Genomic DNA, 25556 nt, shown 5'->3' on the forward strand with positions numbered 1-25556 from the left:
CTGGGAGAAGGCAGCTTGCTGGAAAGGATTGCTCTGGGAAGGCCGTTTGCTGCCCAGAAATCCCAGACAAATGGCCACGGCTCTCTTCCCCCCACCCCAGCAAAATTTCCAGGAGGAAAAAGTAGGGTAGTGTGGACATTTTTCTCTGGTTCGGGATCCAATGCCAGTTTCTTCAGCTGTTTGATGCAGTGGAACAGATACTTGGTTTCATTAATCCTGAACCAGGCCATCTGCCACCAGTGAGCGGTTTGAAGGATTTATAGCATAGAAACAGTGTAACTGCTCCCCGTCCATTAAATGGATCTGCTCACAGGCTTAACAGAGACTTCTTCATGCTCCCCTTCTGAAGTGGAGTGGTTTCTGATGTGGGAATGAATCAGTAGCCGGCAGAAGTATCACCACGTTCTTTTCAAAGCGGCCTAAAGGTGTTAATGGCAGGCAAAAGTGGGTGCTTCTTTCCCCTTTCTTTAATTTGGTCTTTTACAATTCCTTTCAAAAGCTTAGAGGCCTGCTGGGAGGAGCATCCCGTCTCCTCACACCTCCTTCCCACCTCCAGATGGAACAAAGGTGGCAAAATATTCTCAGACTGGGTGTGTGTCTGTGGCTGGCCACTGCTATGCTTTATTCCACAACTGGCTCCTGAAAGAATTCACTCTAAATTAAAAGAACTAACACCACATGTGTGTGTGTCTGTCTATCTGTATGTATTTATCTATCTATCTGTCAATCTGCTGATCCTTCAGTGGTTCAGATATTCTGCAATTCCTTATCTGGTCTTGGCCACCAGCAGTGAAGTTACTGGACCCTTCTGGATCTCGTTTGACCTACGGCCAGCTTTTTTACAAAGTGACTCCCTCATTTGCAAAGCTGCAGACTGTATTTACTGTCTTGGTATTGCAAGGATTTAATTACTTCAGATTTACGGCTTGCCCTATGTTTATATACAATCTGACATAATGACGCCTAGATCGTTATGGAGGTCCTGCCAGGCTATCTGGGGATATGGAGACAGAAACTGAATTTCCTCTTGGAACTCAGAAACAGGATTCTTATTGACCAGTGCAGAAGCAAATTGATACACGGAAGAGAGAACTGCAATCTCCAGCCCCTTTTATTACCATTGAGATACATTAACAGATGGTATTAGAAATATCACCTTCAACATGCACCCTGCTGCCTGAAACCACTTAGAGGAAGGAAACATCAGAAGCGTCCCTGCTGAGCAGAAGCCTCACTCTACCAGCTGGTTTCACCAGCCATTACAGAAGGCAAGGGCAGTTGTATTTTGAGTCTCTCTCTCTCTCACACACACACAGACAAACAATACAGCCACAGCAACGCTGTTTTGCATGTTAGACCTGGCAGAGATAGTTCCACTAATTACATCTTGTGTTTTGACTTCTGGAAATTTTCTGTCGGTATGTCCAGGAGACCTTTATCATCCTTTTCTCAAGGGCGGTGGGGTGGGGTGGGTGGGTAAGTGCCACGATTACTGCAATCAACCATTTGAGTGCATGTCTCACAAAGCTCTGGCTAAAAAGCTTTATAAAGCTTTCCACTGTATAAAGGAAGCAGTTGTCACAGTTTTTGTAGGAAGTGAACAGTTCAAATTTATGGAGTTCTCATTTTCATTCTTACTTCCCCTTGTTCAGTTCATCACTCTTCCAGATAATTCACTTTGGGTCTAACAGGCTTTGTGTTCTCTGCAACCGGCCACCTCCCAGCCTAAGGAATATTATATCCATCCTTCTGAGCTATAGCAGCAAGAAAGATGCTGCTGTGTGTCCCAGAGGTGGAGCAATACTCTATTTGGTTTTGCAACTACTAAGAAAAAAGCTAAAACTGAAAAAAAAATGGCTAAGCACAAGAATGCCCCCGCCCTTCCATAAAGAAGAGAGAGAAGACGATACATGTGTTGGGGCATGGCAAGGTTTTGGAAGCCAGTAGGCTACAGGGGTGGCTTCTGTGAGAAGATGCCAGAAAGCTGCCCCCATGTCCGATGGAGCCAATGCCAGCCAGCTCCAAGATGGACCCACTGCTGGCCAAGGCCAAGTCCATCAGCAATGGTGGTAGCGCCTCTAAGAGAACATCTTTAAGAAGGTGGGGGAAAAAAAAATATCTGTGCAACAACTGCAGCAGGAGAGAGGAGTGAGAATATGTGAGAGCAACAGCCCTGCAGAGACCCAGGCCCGTGCAGGAGGGCAGGAGGAGCTCCAGGCACCTAAGCAGAGATTCCCCAGCAGCCCATGCTGAAGACCACGGTGAGGCAGGCTGTCCCATCAGCACGGGGAGGTTCACAGTGGAGCAGATCTCCACCTGCAGCCCGTGGAGGACCCCACACCGGAGCAGGTGGGTACCCAAAGGAGGCTGTGACCCATGGGCAGCCCACACTGGAGCAGATTTGCTGGAGCAGTCTGCTGAAGGACTGCATCCCATGGGAGAGACCCACACTGGAGCAGGGGCAGCGTGTGAGCACCCTCCCCCTGAGGAAGAAGGAGCCGCAGAGACAGTATGTAATCAACTGACAGCAGCCCCATCCCAGTCCCCCTGTGCTGCTGGCAGGGGAGGGAGAGAAAATCAGAAGTGAAGTTAAGCCTGGGAAGAAGGGAGAAGTGGGGGGAAGGTGTGTTTACGATTTGGTTTTATTTCTCATTATCCCACTCTGATTTGATCGGTAATAAACTAATTTCCCCAAGTCAAGTCTCTTTTGCCCATGATGGTAATTGCTGAGTAATCTACCCACCCTTATCTAGACCCAGGAGCTTTTTGTTGTATTTTTTCTCCCCTGTCCAGCTGAGGAGGGGAGTGACAGAGTGGCTTTGGTGGGCACATGGCGTCCAGCTGGGGTCAACCCAGTGCAACACATTAAGAGGAGTGGAGAGAGATATTCGAGAAACTGCAGTTTAGCTCCCACAGAATCAGCACAGAGATCAGCAGCTGAGACTCCCACATCACTACTCAAATGAGCAGATTTGCTCATTCCTTAGATCAGTCCTTACTCCTTTCCCTTAGGGCAGCCTGTCACCAGGAAAGACCACTGACAGTCTGTAAAAAAAGTCCCTAAAGGAAGTCCAGGTATGAAGGAGCTCTCAGCCTAATTAAGAGTGCTCACACAAGGTACAACGTCCTCTAACCCCTGACTCCCAGCAGTAACTACCCCTCTTGCAGAATTAAAATCAGCAAAAATATAGTTCCTAAGATCTAAAATAAACCTGCAGTTAAGCTCAGTTTGAAGTGAATTCCTTATCTCCTAAAATAATTTTTACAGTCTCTTAGAATCTGACTCCTGCTTTCCCACCTGACTCAGCTGCAGACAGCCCTAGCAGCAGAGACCATCCAAGAGACTGCCCAGCTCAAGGTAAGGAGGAGCCTTGGGAGGCCTCAGAAATAGGCTCCCATTAAGGAATCTGAATACAAATGAGCACGTCACCCACACAGTGCTTTTGCAAGCCTTGTCCCTTAGCCAGCTCTGCCTGTAAAAGCTTTGAAAGAGGTATGTTCCTCCTCTAACAGCCCTTACTCTGACAAGCTCTGTGCGGGGAGGCAGAAGGCAAGTCTCACCCAGCAACTGCATCTCCAAGGGGACAGCAGGCTGTTCCCATGCCCCTCAGGCCCACCTGCCCTCCCTGAACTGAGGCGAGCAGTGCTGCCAGGGTGCCTCTTGCATCAGCCTGGCTGGCAGCGATGCCGGGCCAGGGAAAGCTCCCACCGACCTCGGGGACTAGGAGAATGCCCTCCAGCTCTGGCCTGAAACTGTGGCTTCAGGGAGGAGTGCATCAGGGACTGTGGGGAGTAGGAGACCCAATAGCATCAGGAATTCTTAAAAAATGGTAAAGAATTGCTTTCAGTCTTCCAGGTGGGCAGTGGCTGGCCTCAGTGAAAGAAGTGTTGCATGTATTCTACAGACAAACACAGATGAATGCTTGAAAATCAGAGCAGGAAACTCAGTGTGTACATCCCTCCGCTGGCCCACACTGAGCTACTTCTGCATCAGCGGGGAGAACCAAGCCCTGGCAAGGGTGGCTCAGCAGTTGTCAGCAGGCTGTCCAGAAACAATGATTAGAGACAAAAATAACCTTGAAGACAAATCTCAGTGACTTCAGTGGAAGACGAAGTCAAAGAGTTATGCTGTTTTTTGAATATGAAGGTAAGTTCCTACAATGTGGCCTTTGCAGCTCCAGCTGCAGTACCTACAGGCTGTGTAATCTCTTTCTCTGTGGACGAGAGCCAAACTGGCCCAGAGAAGTGTGATCCACAGTGCCAGTCCCAGCAAGTGCCCCTGCCCTGGAAAATAACACGGTGTAAACTACACTCAGACTTGAAATCTGTGGTTACTCAACCTGGAAGGAATCACCCCCAACAAATTGCAGCGGCTGCAAATCTGATTTACCACAGATCATCAACCTGTAGGTCCAAGTTGTAGGGACCATAAGCAGACAGATGCTATTTGTTGAGTCGAACCACAACTTAAGACTTGGATGTGATGCTAATATTGCCCTTGTACAGGGTCACTGTTGGGTGGGGTTGCTGATGAAAGTACAGCTCATGGTGTGGTTGTTGCCATGACCTGTGCTGTGGTTCCTCACAGGGGCGATGGAATGGGAAGAACAGTCCTTCCTTGGGTGCTCCATATTGAAGTCAAAACACTCTGCTGAGGGAAGAGTCACTGTGGGCTGCTTCGCACTGCACTGTCTGTTGCACACGCCAACATGCAAGCACAGAGCCAGCACCATCAAGACGATCTTCTCCTGCACCAGTACAAATCCAAAGAGCTTGGGTATGACCTTTCATGACCTGGGCCTTCTTTCTGACCAGGGAAAACCCAGGGAGGGGGGAAAAATGAACAAAACACTGCATTACTCTCAGCATCTGTCCAGCATACCTATCTCAACATTGTAAACAAACTGAAAAGTAAGAGAGGGAGGAATCGGAAATCTTATTCTTCTATTACTCTGCTATGCAACTGCAAGCAAGCAGTTAATTTCTTTGTTTCTTGGTTTGTGAATGAGGTGTCAGGTTTTTGCTCCATGGGGATATATTGATGCCTTCTGTTATTAAAGGCATTAAATTGTAAAGTGCTTCTGGATATTTGGCTCCTAAGGTGCTTTAGAAATGCATTAAATTACACCCAATTATAAACCAAAGCAGGTGATCTTGTAAAGGAAGAGCTACTGCTCTGCTGGTGTTGCTCTGAGGCATTAACAGTCTACAGGATGCTCTGGGGGAATCAAGGGGAACTGCATGTGCAATTTAATTTCCAGTGTCCACTGCAAACCCAGCCCCTATTTAAATGCATTTATTTAAATCTTTATTATCTCCTTTTGCATTGGCATGGGGTCCCATTAGGTAAATCCCCTGGATCCTAAACGTAGCACTGTAAGGCAAAATTCTCATATGAGACCTCATTCTCAGGCAACAGCTTATCTCCTCCTTATCTTTCAGTTTTTCTAGCATCTCTCAGGTTTGTGCAAATAAACTTTGTGACTTGCCATTTATAATGAAGAACAGGAACTTGGTTCGCATCTGTGTATGTCCTGCTGTCCTGCCTGAAGACAGGTAGGCTGTTATCAAAGGAACGTCCAAGGGAATGCACTGCAAGGCACAACCAACCTACCTTTTATCCACTTACTACTCTGCTATACTCGCCTACATACACAGAAGTTACTGAAGTTATTTCAGACTCCGTGAAATCCAAGCCTAGAGTACTTCCATACAAGAACATGACTACTGCCACATAAGTAGAAGTGTTCTCAGCTGCACAGGCAGCTGAAGTAACATACCTATGGTTCTGTGACCTCTGAGTGTTTAATTTAATGTGCTTTTAGGGACTTCTTATAGCTTCTGGCCTAGAAAGACTGTCACGTGGTCTCCTTCATGTGTTAGATTTGTTTGCTTTTCATTTAGGAAACAAATCCCAGTCAGACTGGAAATATCCTACAAGACAAATGACTTGTAACACCAATCTTCTGTTATGTCAAGACATGATAGTATCAACCTCACTGCACGCAGATGGCCTCTACTGTCTTGAATTTTAATCTAAACACACCTGTATGAACTGCTAGGTAATGTGCTACACATACACGCAGAAAAAGGAAGCCTGGTCCTGAAGAGACTGCCAACAAATAGATGGGATAGGACAGGATGTATTCTTATTTCTGTTCCCCAGGTGAGGACCTGAGGTGCAGAACAGGTTGGTGATAATACCCAAGGCCATAGAGGGAGCCTGAGCTTGGTTTACAGTCTTGTGGATGAGAGCACCCATCTTCCTCCAGTGCCATCATGAATTTTTACGCTGACATCTGTCTTCGGAGATGCACCACTGCTCCTGTGGATCTAGAGGGTCAGCGTCCCCAGTGTCACTGCGCACAATGACTCAGAAGTGTTTCCTCCCTGGCAGCAGGCCTGTGGCAGTGTACTTAGTGCTGTAGACCTTCTCTGTGGCTGGACCATGTGGCGGTACCGACATCACATTTCAGGACACCACAATCAGTCTTCTACATCTGAGCTGTGATTTAGGGTCACAGTGTTTGGGAATTCTCCAACCAGCTGCAGGTAGGTGTGCGGTGAGGGGAAATCTAAGAACTAATGAACACATTCAAGTATCATTCCCTCTGTTTGGGGACCCTCTCTCTGTCCTTTTATGGGGCAAATATTTTGCACTTCAGTCCCTCCCTTCCAAAGTCCCTGTGTGTCTAGGAAAGTACTATCCCTGATTTCTTCTACCCTGAGCAACCTGAGGACCGACTTGCCCCGTGTAATTCCTTTCTGAGGAAAAAATAAGGCTATTAAGTTTTAAAAAGGACCCTCTGAAGAGACGACAAGTACAAAAATACACTACAAGGCTCCGTAAGTCCCAACGGATCATTATAGTAATAGCCATCCCTCTAAGAAGCAGATCGGCCTGCCTCCACGTGGCTGCTGAGACCCACTTGCAATGGAAATGATGAGACCAGGGTGCTGAGGGGACAGACACTGTTACATTAGTCCTGTTAAGGGGATTTGCCTGATGAAATAATGGCATGAAAACCAAGGCAGCATCTGGGGATGTCTTGAGCAATAACTGCTTCACTCTTTATTCCTTATCCCTCAGCTCTGAACCATGCTGCTCCTCTGCTTGGCTCAGCTAACTGGGTCTGGCTTTGAGCTAGTGTGAAGGTGGGACTTGGGGAAACACAGTGACAAGAGGTAGGAAAATCCCTTCTGACTGGGGAGTTTTCTTCCCCTTGAGTGAAACTAATGTTTTGGATTGCTCCTGTGGCCTATTTTGGATAAGGTGTGTGTATGATTGGGATTATTTGTTTTTTTCAAGAAAAAAGCCTTCCCAACTCCAGCGTGGATGCAGAAATTGCAAGAAATTTCTGTCAGCAAAGGAATACCTCCTGTCAATACCCAGATGTGACTGAGATGCTCAAGTTTGCTCTATACAGTACCTGCAACTTGCATTTGAACATCATAAAGGGCTTCTTTATAACTCCTCTTGAGGATAATCTGGTACAGGTCAGAAACTGATCGCTTGGTAAGGACTGGGAATGGTTCTTGTCCTCCTCCCTCTTGTTGATAAGCCTTATTTTGCCACATCACTGGTGGTGGTGGGGAGGCCAAGACAAATGTGTAGCTATAATGCTCTGTTTCCTGACTTGGGTGGTAACAGAAACCATGTCCTTGAGCATAAAAGGGACATCCATGTGTACAGGAGCCACCTGTACATGATCAGCCTGATAGAAAAACGTTTCAAGGACAACAATCCTAGAGATTTCTTTAAGCTGTAAAGACAGTGGAAGGCTTTGTCCCCAGCAAAATGCACAGAGTTGGCTTGGGAGATGCCACATAAACCTTATTGTACAGTTCATTAGTTTGATTATCTTGAAAGCTGAGGGAAAACAGCTGATGTGATACAGATAAACTTGTACTGAGAGCTACATTCTTACATTGGGGCTGATTCTGCAAGGTACTATAGAGCCTCAGCTCCTGTATTTTTTTAGCCTAGGCTTAAAAAAAAAGGAAAGCACAGAAATTAGCCTGTAGCCTGTACAGAAGTGAGCTCAACATCCATGTTAATAGAAATTGTACCTCAGAAAGCACAGCACTGGGACCTCAAGCATTGTCTTTACAACCCAATGACTCCCCATGGTCACTCAAGGTTTAATCAAGAATGATTTCACTTCAATTAGCATGAACTGTAGTTGTGTGCTCGAAAAATTCTGCTTCTTATGATGAATCAGAGAACTTCCCCAGTGTTTAATGGTTTGCTGAACACTGTTGCTCCAGCTGCAGAGGGCTGGATTGTGCAGCTGACAAGCTTCTGTGCACAGAAGTCCCTCTGCCCTTACCACCACAGGGAGGCTTACAAAAAGACTAGCCACAAAAAGAGTAAAGACTTATTGCAGGACTTCATGAACCTAAAGCACTGGCGTTTCTCTGTTTGGTGATGTGGTAACAAAGCCATGCTGCACAGATGGGAGATGGGTTGTGTAGCACCAAAGCGGAGACACAGAAACAACCATTTTTTATACTGGTCACCTGGATATTGCCTTCTGAGACTTCTTCAGTCAAGCCTGAATGTCCTTCTGCTCTACAGGAATCAGCACTACGTAACATGACTGAAGAATCATGTGTCTTTTCTTGCTGGTGTTACTGCTACTGAGGGTAGTCAGCATCATGCTTTGTTACCTGGGTGTGTATTCAGACATAAAAGTCTGAATTTCCTGACTAATAATTAAGCAATTGCAAGTCCTAAACAATAAAGATTTAAATACTTTGCTACCTCAAGTAGGAAGCTATCCAGGGATTTCATGGCAGGTCATGATCCCTTCGTTCTCAAGACACACTCAGTGTCTTTGAAGCATGATCTCTGATAATATTTCAACTTCAGCATGCTGGCACCCTGACGGGTCATCCCATTCAAACTGAGGGACTGAAAGAATTATAATCCTGTCTCAGTACCATTATATTTACAACAGGCATTTCAAATGTGATGGGGTTATTTGCTGTACTGCCTACCCTCCTAACCCATACTTAGACTACAGTATCCATGACAGTAATCTGAGAATCTTCCAACAGCGACCGCTGTAATCACACATGTGATGCAGTGCGAGAGGTCAGATGGTAGAAGAAACAACTGCCGTTACACCTAACATACTAATTCAGGGGACAGCTCAGCAAGAAGGATGGCAAAATGACTTTGATTTGGCTTAAGGACTGCACAGCTTATGCTGCTCTCCATCTCCTTGCATCACCTCTGAAAACTCAGCAAAAAGCAGCACAGCTGTGATGCTAAATGTGCTTTTGTGAAATACGAAATTGATAATCCTTTACAAAGTGTGGTATATGCTAAAACCAACAGAAAGTAACAGCTGATAGATGGGAATTCCATCTGGATGGATACTGCATGTCATGCTTGAGGGTGACATTGCTAGAATTCCTTCCTTCCACTGCTTCTCCCATACTAACTTCATTCACAGCTCAGGTTCAGAAGTCATACTTGTCTCCTGCAAACCTCCCACAGTGTAAGTGGTACTAGAAAGAGGGATCTTGGTGCATTTTGTCCGTTTCTTGGTGTCCTCAGCTCACACCTCTAGTACGTATCCTAACAGCATATCCCCCTGGTCTGGCTCCTGCCAGGCTAAGGAAATGCTGGAGTTGGAAAAATCCACCACCTTCAGCAGTCCTGGAGGCTCTGTGACAGCAGGAGAGCTCTGACACGCTACTGCACCCACAGGCCTATGCTTGTGTAAGTGAATCCAGAGCTCTTCCTATTTTAAGACACTGAACCAGCAAGGTTTTAGGGTGAAAGGAGCCTTAATAAAAACAGAGCAAGTTCTGTCCAACAAAACAAAGCAGTTTCTAACATAGCATATACATGTAGACCCTGTTCCAAGGCTGGCCATTTAAGAAAAATGCTCGCACCATTGGACATGGGACCATCTGAATTCAGCTGGGAAAGGGCACCCTCTATGAGCACTGACCACCACTTGTTCTCTACAGGTGTTTGGGAGAGGTGTCTAGCATTAAAGGTTTGTTTCTGTCTCTTACTAGCTGACTGGTGAGCTGTGCGATACATGTCCTATAACCTGTCTGGTACGGCTTTGAGTGCCTTACGTCTCTCCTTGTTTAATAAATCCCTTTACAGTCCTGTGTAAAGTGGTCAGGTGCTATCTGGACTGCTTGGACTAGTGAATTTGCTTACTGGCTTGCAAAATCCTGTGAATATTCTTTAAGTTTATTTGCCAAAGGTTACAGTACCCCTAATTAATAGTCATTTTTTAAAGTACAGATCTTGCTTTTTGCTCTTTAGTCCACCTTGCAGCAGTCTAGTTAGATCTCCATAATATGTAAGAAGAGCAAAAGATGGACTATTAGAAAATATCTGGTTTTAATCAAATTAATAGGGAGTAAAGTATCCAAATTCAAGTTCTGCTCTGAAAGCCTCAGCTAAAATGCGACGACCCTCCGCACTCCTGCCCCAAACCAAGAAACTCAACCAGTGCAGCATGCCCTGACAAACCTGATGCTAATGGCTTGTCTGCAGAATGCTCCTGTGAGCGCACAGGGTCATAAGGGATATCGTGCATACGGACAGTACATACTCTCCTAGGCTTAATCTTAGATAGTGCAAGTGTTCAGACAGGAGAAGAATCGTAGCTTCAGGCTTCAAATTGGATTTGTGTTGTCTTCTGATGCAAAAGTAGTTTTCCCATCTGAGTAACTAACCTCAAGGCTCTCATCTACTACATAAACTCTCATTTACCAGCTTCCACATTCAGCCAGATCTTTTTCTAAATTATGTGCACCGACTAAGGCCCACTCAAGTATCTATCACAAGATTCTATCAATAGTTTAAGCTATTTGTTGATGGCTTCTGACAGCCTTTTGTTTTTACAATGCTTTAGTTATATGGTCATACAGAGTAAGAATTCTCCTCCCAGTTTTGTATCACCTGCAGCCTTGCTGAGGTTACTCTCTGTCCCCTCATCCAGGTCAGTGACGAGTAAGTTGAACAGGACCAGACCCAGCACTGACACCTGGGGAACACCGCAAGCTGCAAGCCTCCAGCCAGACTCTGTGCCACTGATCTCAACCCTCTGAGCTCTGCCTTTAGCCGGTTCTCAACCCACTTCACTGTCCACACATCTAGTCCGCACTTCCTGAGTTTATGTACAAGGATGTTATGGGAGACAGTGTCAAAAGCCTTGCTGAGGTCAAGGTAGACAACATCCACTGCTCTCCTCTTGTCTACCCAGCCATTCCATCACAGAAGGCTAACTGGTTGGTTGGGCGTGATTTTGCCTTGGTGAATCCATGTTGACTGATCCTGACAACCTTCTTTTTCTCCACATGCTTTGAGATGACCTCCAGGATGAGCTGTTCCATCACCTTGCCGGGGATGGAGCTGAGGCTGATTGGTGTGTAGTTTCCTGGGTCCTCCTTCTTGGCCCTTTTGAAGACAGAGTAACATTGACTTTCTTCCCGTCCTCAGGCACCTCTCCTGTCCACCATGACCTTTCAAAGATGATGGAGAATAGCTTGGCAATAACATCTGCCAACTCCCTCGGCACTCATGGATCCTCCTCAACCAAGGGAAGGTCTTCCTTTCTCCAGACTTCCTCTCTTGCCTCCAGGGTAGGTCTGGGAAACCAGAGGGCTGGCCTTGGCAGTGAAGGCTGAAGCAAAGATGACATTCAGTAACTCTGCCTTCACTGTGTCCTTTGTCACCAGGACATCCACCTCATTCAGCAGCGGGCCCACACTTTCCCTGGTCTTCCTTTTGCTACTGATGTACTTGAAGAAGCCCTTCTTGTTGTCCTTGACTTCCCTCACCAGACTTAATTCCAAACGGACCTTAGCTTTCCTCATCACCTCACTGCAGGCTCTGCAAACAACTCTATATTTCTCCTAAGTGGCCTGCCCCTTTTCCCACGTCCTATAATCATCTGTTTGAGGTTTGACAGAAGCTCCTTGCTCATCCATGCAGGTCTCCTGCACCCTTTGCTTAATTTCTTACTCATGGGGATGCAGCTATCCTGAGCCTGGAGAAAGAGATTCTGGAGTATTAGCCACCTCTCTTGGATCCCCTTACCTTCTAGAGCCCTAATGCACGGGATTCCTCCAAGTATGTCCTTTAAGAGGCCAAAGTTAGCTCTCCTGAAATCCAGGGTTGCAATCCTACTTGTTGCCCTGCCTCCTCCACGCAGAATCTCATGGTCATCTGCCCATTTCAGCATTTCTGAGGCTACTGTAGGCCTTTGGAGTGTGTCTGTGATTTTGATCAGTCCAGAATTAGTCAGATTCTTTACTACTAAAAAAACAGTATTAAAATAATGTAAGCAACTTTAATGAATTCCGCAAGAGTTTTCTCTTCTTTTAAAAGGGTTGACCGGGGACTGTTGACAGGAGCACAGTAACACGGGTAAGAAATTATTCTCTTTGTCATATATTAGGGCCTTTGGCAACCTATATGTAAACATTAAACACCTCTAGCACCTTTACCGTGTTGTTTTCTGCTGTTTGCATATACTCATTTCCCCCCAGGTAGGAATCTCTTACTATCTATCTTACTAATATCCTCATCTTAATAGCTACACATTTTAAGTGAATAACGTCACACTTTCAGGCACTTATAATTACATTTATAGCCACCTGTATTAAGGCCTACCTTAATCTTTAGACAAGCTATAAACACAATGCAGTCCATCACATTGAGCCAGGCTGGAACTGCCACATTCCCTCAGACTTCAGTCATAAAAGCACAGATCTGGTAATTGCAAACATGTTTAAGAAAACTAGACACTAATGAAAGAAACATACTGATGGGATCCTTTGCAACGAGGAGTTGAGGTCATGCTGAAAGTCCAAGGCCTGTGTGGTTCACAGCTATTACATGGAACTCGCTGTGTATCCTCCCGAAAACCATCCGTTTGAATCTGGTACCTAGAGACACAATGTTGCAATTACACAACTCGTAATAGTGTTCCCAAGTGGTCATAATGTTGGGTTTTTTTAATTGCTTTTTGACTGAGATAAACCAAGAAGAAATTTCAGCTCACAGACTGCTGGAGAACGATATAAATTTCAGGGGTTCAGGGAGCCCCTTAACTAGGTCTAACCTTTAATTCTCCAGTGGTCTGCTCCATTTTTGTATCTTTCTCCCTAAGGAGAAGATGGAATTTTGATGCATATAATAAGAGGAAAAATAAATATTTTTCTTTCCACTAAATTATGGTCTATAGCCTGGCATAATCATACATGCTGGGGAAAAAAATATCTTCATGTCTTACTCCACTGATTTCAGTGGGATTTCCCATGATGTAATGAACTCAACAGAGTGGCCACGCCTTGCACAATCTAGCCTTCAAGCAAGGTTAAATGTCCACTCAATTTTGAAAAAATACTCAGGAATTGAATAATCTGCCTTAAAAAGTGTTTCCGTTATTTACCATGAGTACTGTCAGTGCCTTAAGGGGGATACTGCTGGATAATGTGATTGATTGTAACTTAATTAATATGAAAGTCCACATTTTGAATCAGACAGAGGAAAGAATCCAAGATAGAACCAAAATATTAACAGAAAAGGAAAATCAAAAGTCTCGTTAGTCAGATGTTGCTGATCGGAACACTCCCATGTGTTCTATAAGCTGTGCTAAGCATGGATCATATGGTTCCTATCTGATAGATACAACAAAATCAATCACTTCTCTAATTCAGTTCTGGTCTAAGTCAAGGAAAAGCAGTCAGATTTAGGTAGGGAGAAATGTAAAATACAGATGCTTGAAATTAGGCACCCAAATCCACAGATGTGACTTTCAGAGGTGCTGAGTGTTCTGCCCTCTCATTGTTGCTCCCGAGTATCAAGCCATTTCTATCTGAGTGCTGAAAATCTCACTTTGAACAGTGTATGTTAAAATGTGTATTTTGCTAGGTGTCACGATTAATTTTTTTTTTGATTAATCAATACTCCACTTCGCATTTAAACCTTATCTAACTTCCCTTTTACCTACATAAACGAGATAATAATCTTGGTCTGACCTTGGACTGGCTCCTTGGTGATTGGGATATAAAGATTGGTGCCTTTCTTTTTTTCTATGATGTAACCCTGCACTGGGGAACCTCTGTCCCAGGCTGGGAAGTTCCAGGTGATGGTGACAGCTTCTTTCCTGACATCTACAACCTGAGGCTGAGACACCCGTCTCAGATGTTCTACACTGAAAAAAATCAAATTAGCACAGTACAGTCAGAATTCATTGACTCCAAATTCTGTGTGTGTATAAATATATATATGTATGTATAGCAAGAAGTCAAGGAGAGTAACTTCTATTTTTAAGTTTATTCATGGCCACAGTCTTTTTCTAAAGATTCTTTTTCTTTGCCTTCTACTTCCCTTTGTCATTTCAAACATTGAAACATTTAGATTCTTGCACTCAATCAGAAAACTAGCTCTTTCTGCAATGCATTAGAGTGGCTCAGAAACACCTTCCGTAATCCACAGGTTTGGACAAAAAGGCAAAGTTCTAGAAGTAATGTATGTAATTTTTCATCAAGTTGGTAACAACTTTCTTTCTGAAATGTTTCAATAAGCCAGGCTTGCTGTTTGCACTATATCTTCTGTGATATACTCTGGTTTTGGGGAAAGAGGACTGCAAATCCCCCTTTCACTGGGGATCCCAGTCCACAAAGGAAATCCAGGAACAAGAGGTACCCCAACTACAACTGCCAGAGAATAGTGCAGCAATGTTTTCTAACCAGGTTAGGTTTTGGCTGACTTATTTTCTTTTTTGGCCACAAACCAAAATGTTTTTAAGCATTCCCTTTTAAATTATCTTCTCTGCTCCCTCACAATATTTTCCAGAGAAAGACACTTTTCATTTCTGCTGTACCCCACTAAGCTGACCCTGGAATACCGTGTTAGTCCTCTCTTGCGGCCAGTCTGTGTCAAGGGGTTTCTGGGTCCACAAACATTTGCAGTGAAAGGACCTGGGTATTTGTTTGATTTTGCTTATCAGCCTAAGCACAAAAGCAGCCTCTAAGTTCTGTCCTTGGAACTTGTCCCCTGAAGCACAGGGGACAGTATTCTATTGGGGACTGGCAAGGAGGAAGAGGACAAAAATATCGGGAAGTGGGACTGTGAAACCACATTAAAACCAGCTGACTAATAGGTTCTCCAGCAAACACTTCCTCTGTTTCCAGGGGCTTGATGAGGCTCCCTGCTGATGGCATGCATTCTGAATTCTTTCCCTTCCTCCACTTTTGCCACAGCAAATGTGGTGTAGTTGCTCTCCGCCCCTACTTGGATCCACAATTTTTTTCTCCAGCCATCCTCCTCTCGATGCCTGACAGAGTCACCTGTTTTCTCCATTACCTTCGGGTGCTTTCCATCTCATTTTACATTTTCCCCACGTGTTGCAGGAACTCTGCTTTCCCCTGTGGGGATTTTGGTTTGTCTCCAGTGTGAGCAGCTGACCAGAGTGACACAGAGGGCTATTTTATTCAGAGGGTCATATTGTCTCATGGTGTAAATCAGTGTAGATGACAGCAAAACTAAACTGACCTGAACCACCTGATTTGGTAACTCAGAGTCTGCCCCACTGCAAGATTTTTAAAGAGAAAGTCTGAATGATAGCACCTGTAAGCAAACATATCTACCAGTGATTGTCCTGTTACGATTAATGTAGGACCTACCAATGAAGCTGAGGTAAGGATTCTTAGAGGCTGGAGCCACAGTTATTTTTCAGATTCAGCATAACGGCTCTGCTCAGGTTTTGATTATAACACAGTCACTGGCCTTCTCCATCACTGCTTCTGCCACCGCAATGCCATCTTTGAACCATGTGACTTTGGGCACTGGCTTTGCCTCGAAAGGCACCTTGATGTTTGCTGTATGCGTAGTTCTCACAGTAACGCTGCGTGCAGCAAAAGCTCAGGGACAGGCTCTTGAATAACAGGAGAATCTGGAAAGATCGGAAGATGTTTGAAAGCTGCAGCTGCAGATACAGCGTGACATCTTTCCCATACCTGCAAGTTCCCAGAAAAGGTGGTCCAAAGCTGGGCCCTTCATAAATTCACGTTTTTACTATAAGAATTCTGTATTTTGTGAAAGCCTCTGGGGACACTAACAATCTTCAGCACGTCTTGATTCAGTTAATTTAGTTCTGTTTCTTATACAGGGAGCTGGCTGTCCTCCTTTAGCTGTTCAGCTCAGCAGCAGAAGTGGGACCTCTAGGAAACAGCAAACCCCAAAGCTCCTCACTTCCCTAGGGCCTGGAGATTTGATTCCAGGCAGTTTCTGTTTTGTAAGGCGCAAGAAGCAGCCGTTTGTGCTGTTCTTCCCTAAGGCTACACCGGGATATGTATCTGTGATCATGATAAAGATACTAGATTCAAAGTTAGGTACTGCTTCTAAAGAAAATGCTCCCTCTTTTGTTACAAAGTAATATGGGAACATGATAAGGATGTCCTGCACACAATAACAATAATAGAAAAAACCCAAACCAGGTTCCAAAATATATTTGGTGGTTTTCCTTTTATTTTTGTCACACAATGTGTACATTTAGAAATTAGAGTCATCTGCTGAAAGTGGTAAAAAGGCATTCAAAAATATGTTTGAATGAAGGAAAATCAACCCTCCCTATACCAAAGCTTTGCTGTGGATGAGTTCTTACTGCGACACAGGTAGGATAAATACTCAGTGCTGCAGACACAGCATTCTTACTGCTGCGTTTGTCCCACTGTCCTGGGCAGCATCATCTATCCACCTTGCCTTGATTCAGGGACAGAAAGACACTCGTTTCCACACTGCAGAGGAGTCTGAAAACCCACCAGGCGCCATCTGGCCGCCAAGAGCTGAGCAATATGTATATTTATGTATTTCTACATATAATTTCAGAAAAGGTGTTTTTCTCGTTGCTCATGACAACGTCTGAAGCAAAAGCTTAGGCTAAAATTCTTGATCGCCAAATTATAAACACAGAAACCTACGCTTAGTCTCTTAAAATCAACCAATACAACTGTTCAGTTTTTTCCCCTCAGGAAACAAAGCAGCAGAAAGAAGAGGTTTTGCTCATGCACACAGCTAAGGCTGTACAGGCCCAGGGAAGGCGACTGGTGAAGCACTGATACTCTCAGTGTTTGTGTGTGCCTGGGAAAAAGCACTAAGGAGGTGGGGTGGCTGTCTCCAACGGCAACTTGTTGCTTCACTCTCTGTCCCCTTGGCTCTCAACATCTACCTCCCTCCACATCACCTCCTCTCCCGTTCTGTCAGTGGGTTTGTGGCTCCCTGCTTCACTATCCAGATTCCTTTCATGTCCGTAATCTGACAAGAGGATTGAGGCAGGGGACAAGCCACACTGCAACAAACACCATCTCCAACGCTGCCCCTGAATCCTCTACCAGAGTGTCCAGCTCCAAGATGACTAAGCAACCAGGATTTCTAGCTCCTGCTCTGGTAAAATGCTCTGTCATCCATCGACAAAATGAATTTAGCATTTCATGGATAGAGCGATCTGTGTGTCTGCCTAGATGAGCCACATGGCATGTACGGAAGGGTGTGCACTGCATGCAAAGGACCCATTTACTGATTACTCCAAAAATCAGAGACTGAGAGAGGGAGAAGGGTGGTAGGTGGTGAGAAGCCAAACTTGTGGGAAAGAAAGCAAGTCTACAGGCTGAGAAAATCTGTTAGCAAATGTGAAAGCATCTTCACAGCAGACTGGGAAGGAAAATTTTTAAAAAGCCAAGATCCAAAGCCAAAACTTAGTAAGACTAAGGGTGTAGGAGACTGGGAAAGATTAGATCTGTTCCTGGCTGATCTGTCCATATGTTTGCCCCTAGTCAGAAGCTGTTTATTAAAGCCATGCCAAGTCCCACAGTACCTATCTGGAGAAAACTTCCCACTAGGGTTTTGCAGTCTTTCATTATACTGATAATACCATGGGCATTTTACCTATTTATCATCCTCGAGCCATATTCCTTCCACTTTGCATCATTCAGGACAACACAGAGGTCAGCAGAATGCCCAGTTAGAGCGTGGAAGTCACACACATACATGGTTGCAAATGTCTCTGGAAGAAAAACCGGTGGAAGCACATGAACAGAAAAACTGTGCAGAATAATTGTCAACTGAGCATTTCAAACACCAAGTAGGTATTTAACAGTGTGGAGACCTCCTAACAAAATGGACAGGCCCTCTGGATGAAACCAGTTTAGTAAATTGGATACCCTTGGAAAAAAGTGGGCCAGAGAAAGGCCAAGTTGTTTTTACCCTTCTTTATGCATGTTCACTGGAGGGAATGCAGCTACTGGAACCCTAAAGTTGAGGCAGAAAACAGCCTCTTGGCACTGCTCCACACCCTTAGCTGGTCCAGAGGCGCTGTCAAACCAGCTGAACACTTTCCTCTACTGCCTATGTAACGTTTGTATCTGAACCTGAACCTCACATGGGGAAAGATGCATCTATAACTAAGGCACCAGGCTGCAACTCCAGTGTGCGCAGGAGTCAGAAGCAGCTCAGCCAGGGCTTTCCAGGTTACTGGTGCCACACAAGTGGCTTCTGTCCCAGAGGAGTGGTCAGAAAAGGTCCCCGCTGCACACTGTCCCTTCAAGGCCACCCTGGTCATGGCCCACAGAGAGCACTCACATACCAGGCCTAGTACCCAGCCCCAGGGCTTCCTTGCCCACCGCTAGCCACACTCAACCCTAGCCACGGAATCCTTGTGGAATCCTTGCAGGGCTGCACACCTAGAAAGGCCAGGGCTGGGGATGCCACTGGGAAACAGTCCCCTTCTGGCTGGCTTTGGGAAAACAAAATGAGAAGTACATGGTCACAACGCAACTAATGGAGAGACAACCCCCCCCAAGTGCATACACCTGGACAGGGTTTGTGGGGGACATCATCTGACACAGAAAATGCAGGACTGTTAGGGAAAGACCAGCTTCACAGAGACATCTGTTGGGGGGGCACTAGGACAGATCAATCTTCCATGCGAGAAAATCTGCCTGACCTCACAGCTGAACTTCTTTCGGCCCCTGAAGTTTCCTTCATACCATCCTACCAAATGCATATGCAGTTGTTCTTGAACTTGTGAAGGATGCACTAACATAATTTTATCCTCCTTCCATGCAGTTCATTTTAAAATGGTGTTAAAATGCTGCACTTTTCATGGAAGGCACACGGGCATAGTTCAAAGCTGGTCTACATCTAACAGAAGTCATCTCAAATACTAATAGCCACTAAAATCTATACCCTAAATTTGAAATTCTTCTCCAGCCTATGCCGAGAGCATAAAGCCAAGCTTTCCAACTTTTCTTCCTGCTCTTAAGAACCTTGTATCTTTCTGTAAAGATCATAGACTGAAGTTTACAGCATCAATAATGCTACTGCAAAATTAACGTACAAAACAAATGTGATATTACATATTTACCAGCCACATGGTCCTCAGCAGACTGCAGCCCAATGTCCCATGGGTCACTTTAAAGAACCAGTATAAGAATTCACTAAAGCAACCCTGATTAAAATAAAAAACATGGTACACTTTACTAGCCTGATTTATGTGACACATGCAAGGATTTCAATGACAGATTTCCTGCTTTATGCTTCTACCACTTTATACAGCATAGGAAAGTTCTTTATTATTACCTTCATGCTGCCAAGAGGGGGCATGGACTAACAGCTTATTACATGTTAAGCAACAAACAGTGCAGAGGAGTGTTACTACACATCCGTTTCCTAGTCGCTACAGCAAAGCAGCATTGCTCTCCTGCAGAGTTCACTGAAGAACAGTGTAAATACTACTTTCTACTCTTCCTCTCTTGAGCCATTCACACTTACCTTCCACAGTTACACTGGCGCTGCCATACTGCTCATTAGGGTCAGCATCTTGTGTAGCTCACAACGGCTGCGCAACCTCCTGAGTCACTCAGCTCAGCAGCATTAGTGATGATGAGCTCAGCTCTCTTCCCTTCACGCTTCATGGTGTGCTTAGGAGATGTCTCAATCATTCATCCATTCTTCACCCCCTTCAGCATGACACCTTCAGAAGTCAGCACGCACTCCAGGCAGGCTTTTCCCTTCTTTTTGACTCGGGTGTTCCTGAGATTGCTGACAAATTGAATTAGAATGCCTGGGAAAGGGGAAGAGGTTGGCAAGAAAAAATGGTGCGTACCAGCAAGCACCTTACAAATCAAAACAGTTGGCTTTGTCTTTGCAGGATACAACATGGGCTCCTGTGCAGGAGAGATTCCAGGCTTGGGACTTTACTTTCAGTGTGAAAAGGAGGTCTGGTTGCTCCTCTGCTTGCCTGCCCACAGGGTAGCTTTATGAGACTGTGGCTTCCATTTTTCTCAGCCCAGGCTCTGGGGTCTTGTGTTCTAGCTGTATGGATTCTGCAGCTCAAACCCTACTATCCTGCATTTGATCCACCCACTGCTCAAAAATGCTTCCTTTTCGTTACTTATGATCAACGAAGAGCAGAGTATTCTGCGCTGGATCTCCAGTCTGAACAAGCTCTTTAAAGTCGCTGGACTGAACGCCCTTAGTTTTCACAGTGTGGGCCAACCCATCGCCAGATGGGATAATTTCATAGTCATCATCCCACTTCAACTCTTTCCCACTGAACTTCCAACTGAAGTTTTGCACTTTCTTTTGCAGGTGCATTCCAAATGCTGCTGTCTGTCTTTCAGTCACTTTCAGTAGTTTCAGTCTGCCAGAAGTTACAGGCCCACCTGTTAAAGCACCAAAAAGACAAACATTCACTCTGTTATTTTTAGTTCCTGATCTCCAATTTCCTGCACTAAATAGCAAGATGTCAGTGAAGTAATTTTAATTTCTTTCTTGAGTGGTAGCTGAAAGATCAATTCTTTCCTTCAGCTTCAGTGGAAATTAAGCTAACTACAGTTCATAATGTTCAGTAGAAGTTGCACGTAATCCTACAAAGCCAATGACCAACAGACACAATGCTTTTCTGTTCAGTTGTTCTGTCTTAGCTGTGCTATTTTTTTTTCCCTCTCCTTTACTGTAAGTCATCATAAAGTAGATGGTTTCAGACAAGCGCTCATGACATCCACAAGCACGCCTGGAACCATTTGGCAAGCAGAAGGAGGACTAATATCTTCCAGCATCATCTGTGAAGAGTGCTGCGGTGCCTGGCACAAGATCACTATTTGGCTTACGCAAGGTAACCTACCACGCTCCTAAAGAGCCTGTGCCCAAGCCCTGCTAAAGGGCTTTATCGAAAAGGTATTATACTTAAAAAATAGCACTTATGGCGAAGCTTATCTTTAAGGGATGGTCCTACTGCAACAAAAGGCAGTTGGGCAGCATCACTTTTACTTAGCGTTGATTTAAAGCAAGTTTGCTATATATAATGTGGTTGATTTTCTTTCAAACAGCAGGCATGCATTTGGCTGGCCGTAAGAAGCATACACGGATGAAAAAAGATTGTTCTCATTATGCCCAGGCCCATTAATTCACTCCCAGGTTCTGCACCATGTTTGAACAAAGTTAACTTCCACTAGAAGGGCAGTGCCAGGGCTTGTTTTGTAATTCCCATCTTTTCTATTAAAACTGGTCTAAATTCAGTAGTTACTTATGCCCCTGCCACACTGATGTCAGTGGAGAATTTGGTTTATTACGTGTAATAACTAGGCTTCAAACTGAAATCTATCTCATGAAAGGTGTTTTCACATGTGTGCTCTGGTAATTGTGGGTTGATTTATGACTTGTACAATGTTATATACCTGTTTGAGCCTAAAAAGACCAGTGAATCATTAATGTTGCAAAGACATGTAAGGAAAGAAAGTGGGTCACAGTTTGGCCCACCAATTTTGACCCTCAAGTGTCTGTCTGCAGATCGTGACACTGTATACAGAACCTCACGTATCTGAGAACAAAGATTACTGATAACTCAATGTCATGGGGAGTTTCTCATCAGCCACAAGAGGACTGTAGCTGCCTAGGTCTCTCATGTTGGTGATACACAGCATGGATTTCATATCTAGAGGCTTCGTATCATTTTTTCTCAGGGAATATGGGAACATAAAGGCTCTTCCCCATAATAAGCACAACACTTGCACCTTTGGAAACACATTCTTTTTTTGTGCAGTGGACACAGAATGCAAGACACAAAATCCTCAGTTTAAAGTCAGCAGGGGATAGGATTCTTCACCCTGCTTCACCCTCCATTTCATTTATCTTCAAAATTCTTCCAAGCTTAGTTGTTAGTAGCTGACCTAGTCACTAGTCAAGCCAGACCTCTAGAGTTTACCTTTAGTTATGATCAAGGATACTGTATAGATGGCATCAGTGTGGGTATTGGACACTACACACTTGTAGTTAATCGGTATCATCACAGTAAAAGCATTCAGATTGTAATGGAAAAAAAACCACAGAGAAAGCAAAAAGCAAAAGCTCCACATAGGCTGGGGCAGTGGTGAGTGGATATGGCAAATGTATTAGTGAATTCCTTTTTTTGTTTGTGTTTAAATCACTGTTTATTTAATCACCAACAAAAATGACTTGTGGAAAACTCAGAATCCCTGAAGGCAAAAATTTTGAGGCCAAATCCAATGCTCCCTCCTCCCTAAAGATCCCTCACTGCCTTCCCAAAGCCCCAGAAACTGACGGAATCTTCCCACTGACCGCGGTGTTATTTGGGATCAGGTGCATTCTTGGCCTAAGGCAGCAAAATGAAGCCACATTTCTTCTCAGAGACATCCTTTTATTCTGGTGCTCTGCACTGGAAATGAGCATCACTCCCGAACTGCATAAACAATACATAGACCAGAGAAGGGTGAATGGAAGCAGCTGGACTTAAGACTCGCAGAGTCTGACCTGCCCTGACTGGTAAACCTGTAAACAAAGGACTGCCTGAGAGAAGTGAATTAGAGCGGACTAAGAATTAAGGACTGAGGAGGGAAAGGGACACAGCAATGCAAGCAAGGAGAAGAACAACAGGACAGAACTTCTGCAGTCACTGGACATCACAAATTAAACAGGGCTGAACTGGGACACGTCCTGAATAATATTATGAATTATTAAGATTTAGTGTTGGTTTTGCCTGAGTGACACACCGAAAGCATTAGGGTCTTGCCATGTTAAACATAAAACTAGGCAGCAAAAAAAATAGTCCCTGATCTGATGCTTTTCCTGTTGATCCAAAACACTGCCATATGATCACACAGTAGCATTTGAAAGTAGCACTGCTGCAGTAGGCTCACTGCAAATGAGGACAGTTTTATTGCTGCTGAGGAATACTATAGTGCTTAAGTTTTTTCTTTTTTAGTTTTTATTGTGTGAAAAAAATAAATATGTGGTAACGGCAAGAAAAAAAGATGTGTTAACTTAGCACATACTTCTTAAAAATACTTCCAAAACGTTCTGTATCCCTCTTCCACTGGTAACCACTCTCTCTTTTCTGTGTTAATTAGGCTTTGGTTTACTTTTAACTTTAGCTCAGAATATTGCTTTGTCTCCTAATATTCAAGGAAAACATTGGAAATAACGAACGAACGAGTGAAATGGAACTGGGGCCTGTTACCTACTTTCTCTGCTTAGGTTTACTTTAAATGCATGGTTTCTTTTCTCGTCTGCTTCATGGAGGAGACTACATTAACCTTGCTTTACTTACTGTACTTCTTACAACTTTATATCCATCACAGATACCACTCTGGGAATGACATTTATTCATTAGCAGTGCTCTGTGCACTGACAGGAATGATCTGTGATTTTTTGTGATATACCATAAAGACTCATATGATCTTTCACTTTAGACAGTCACAGATCTGTCATATAGGAGAGATTATACATGATGGAAAGGCTTATTTACTTATGCATTAAAGGTCACATTCTTCCAGTCCTAGCCAAATTATTCAATCATGAGTTTTGCATAAACAAGAACTGCTGCATTTAAATCAATAAGGACAAGTTGCCAGCAGCTAAAATCAACAACAGCTTTCCCGCTGGTTTTGACTGATAGATCATAAATCTCAAAAAACAGTGAGTGTGGGTATAGGTAACTGCAGATTGCATCTGTTTTTGTTTACCACTCTTCCAGTTGTAGAAGATGATGGACCAAATATTCTTGCATGAGGTGGGTGAATATATCTACGAGCACCTGAAAATGCAGTCAGTTGTTGGCACATACTAGGTATACTTTCACCAGAAATTGTTACTCACCCTTGATGCTGTCAGTAGACAAGGTTTCTCCACAAATTCAGGAATGCTTTCTCCAGCAAGGATCTTGAAGAAGCAGGTTACCATGCTAAAAGACTCCAATTAGGGAGAAGACTTCCTAGAAACAACTTCTTTGATTGGGGAAAAAATACATTAATCAAGCAGAACAGAGATGTACTGTTGGAAGGATTTGTTGACTGAGAGTGGGAAAGGGTGGCTACAACAAGAAGCACTGAAACAAAAGTTACACAGAGAACTGCCCCAGTCAGTTAAAACTCTTGGGGGAGAAAGGCCAGCGCAGTGTAATAGCGGTAGCGGTCCATGGAGACTGCTGATCGATTCCTTGCTGCTTTCCAATCTTTCTGCAGGATTCTTGGCAATCAATTTGCTCTTTCTGTACCTGTCTGTCTTGTCATCTACACAACGAGCTGCCTTGCTGCACAGGGGTGCTGTAAGGTGCTTTGACATTAGCTGTCATTCAAAAAGGGCATAAAAAGTGGACATAACACAAGGCCCGTTAGGACTTACCTCTTTTGCACACAAGCTGTACTGAGCTCCTGAGTGCTGCTCCTGCCCTATGTCTAGACAGATGCCCACTGTTTAAGAAAAATCCTCCTCCTTTAAACTGTTTGTTTCAGGAGACTCCAAACAGCTGCACTTTTCTATCAGAATGAAGCCATTTAGTTGTTTTTGTAAGAACTAGTCCTTCAGTTCAGTCAAAACTGTACTTTTACTCCAGCCAGACCGATGAGTAAGGATCTGGCCCTGAACAGTCATTGCTAAAGCTCCATGCAAATACCTCACTGGTACTGAGATATTTTTCTGTGGCTGATAGCAAAAGGTCTCCATTTCACAGCAGGAGAATTGAGAAAAACTCTACCACCAGCTTGGATTATTCCAGCTTATTCATTTAGACTATTGCATTGTGCTTTTCTTTAATCAAGGACCTCCCCAGCTCTCCCAAGTGCATCACCTGCGTTAGGATATGTGAATGCTACAAGGGCCTGTGCACACCCTGCTTTCAGTGGATGTGGCTGGGAACTGTCTCATCATCCTCACTGCAGTGCCGAGACAGTAAGGAGGCTGCTTTAAGCCAAGATAATCAAAACAAGACAAAAATGTTTCTAATCAAAGGCAATGGCTGGTTCAGGGGCCATACCTGTAGTCTTGCAATAGCACATAGACCATGTGCTGGCATTTGAGACGAACAAAAATACTCGGTTCCCCCTCAGCAGAAGGCAAACCCCACTGCACAGATACTGCCCACGTTTTGTCAGCTTGGTGTGCATCACTTTGGGAGGCCATGCCATCATACTGTGGGGAAAAGCTGTCATCATATAGCCCATTTCCAGTGGGGCCTCTGCTGCCTATAGCTATGCCAAGACTGGTCCCAGTATGA

The 25556-nt window shown here is 44.4% G+C and overlaps 1 protein-coding gene across 1 annotated transcript; it reads right to left on the reverse strand.

The window, feature by feature from the left end:
* Positions 1-1096: 1096 nt before the first annotated feature.
* Positions 1097-24304, reverse strand: IGSF22 (immunoglobulin superfamily member 22; the record flags this gene model as incomplete). Its single annotated transcript, XM_040608841.1, is given in 28 exon segments — positions 1097-1448; positions 3714-3783; positions 4335-4469; positions 4471-4520; positions 4523-4784; positions 6281-6446; positions 6448-6489; positions 6491-6582; positions 7423-7708; positions 8671-8733; positions 9338-9485; positions 9488-9752; positions 12842-12927; positions 14023-14193; positions 15144-15193; positions 15195-15298; positions 15301-15344; positions 15347-15392; positions 15394-15449; positions 15751-15909; positions 17565-17626; positions 17952-17970; positions 17973-18050; positions 19410-19456; positions 19859-20239; positions 20439-20709; positions 22248-22431; positions 24161-24304. Coding segments are annotated over 28 exon segments (3549 nt in total), but the record flags the coding sequence as incomplete, so codon positions are not given.
* Positions 24305-25556: the final 1252 nt, after the last annotated feature.

This window comes from Falco naumanni, chromosome 10 (genome assembly GCF_017639655.2).
Source record: "Falco naumanni isolate bFalNau1 chromosome 10, bFalNau1.pat, whole genome shotgun sequence".
In the NCBI taxonomy this organism is placed as follows: Eukaryota; Metazoa; Chordata; class Aves; order Falconiformes; family Falconidae; genus Falco; species Falco naumanni.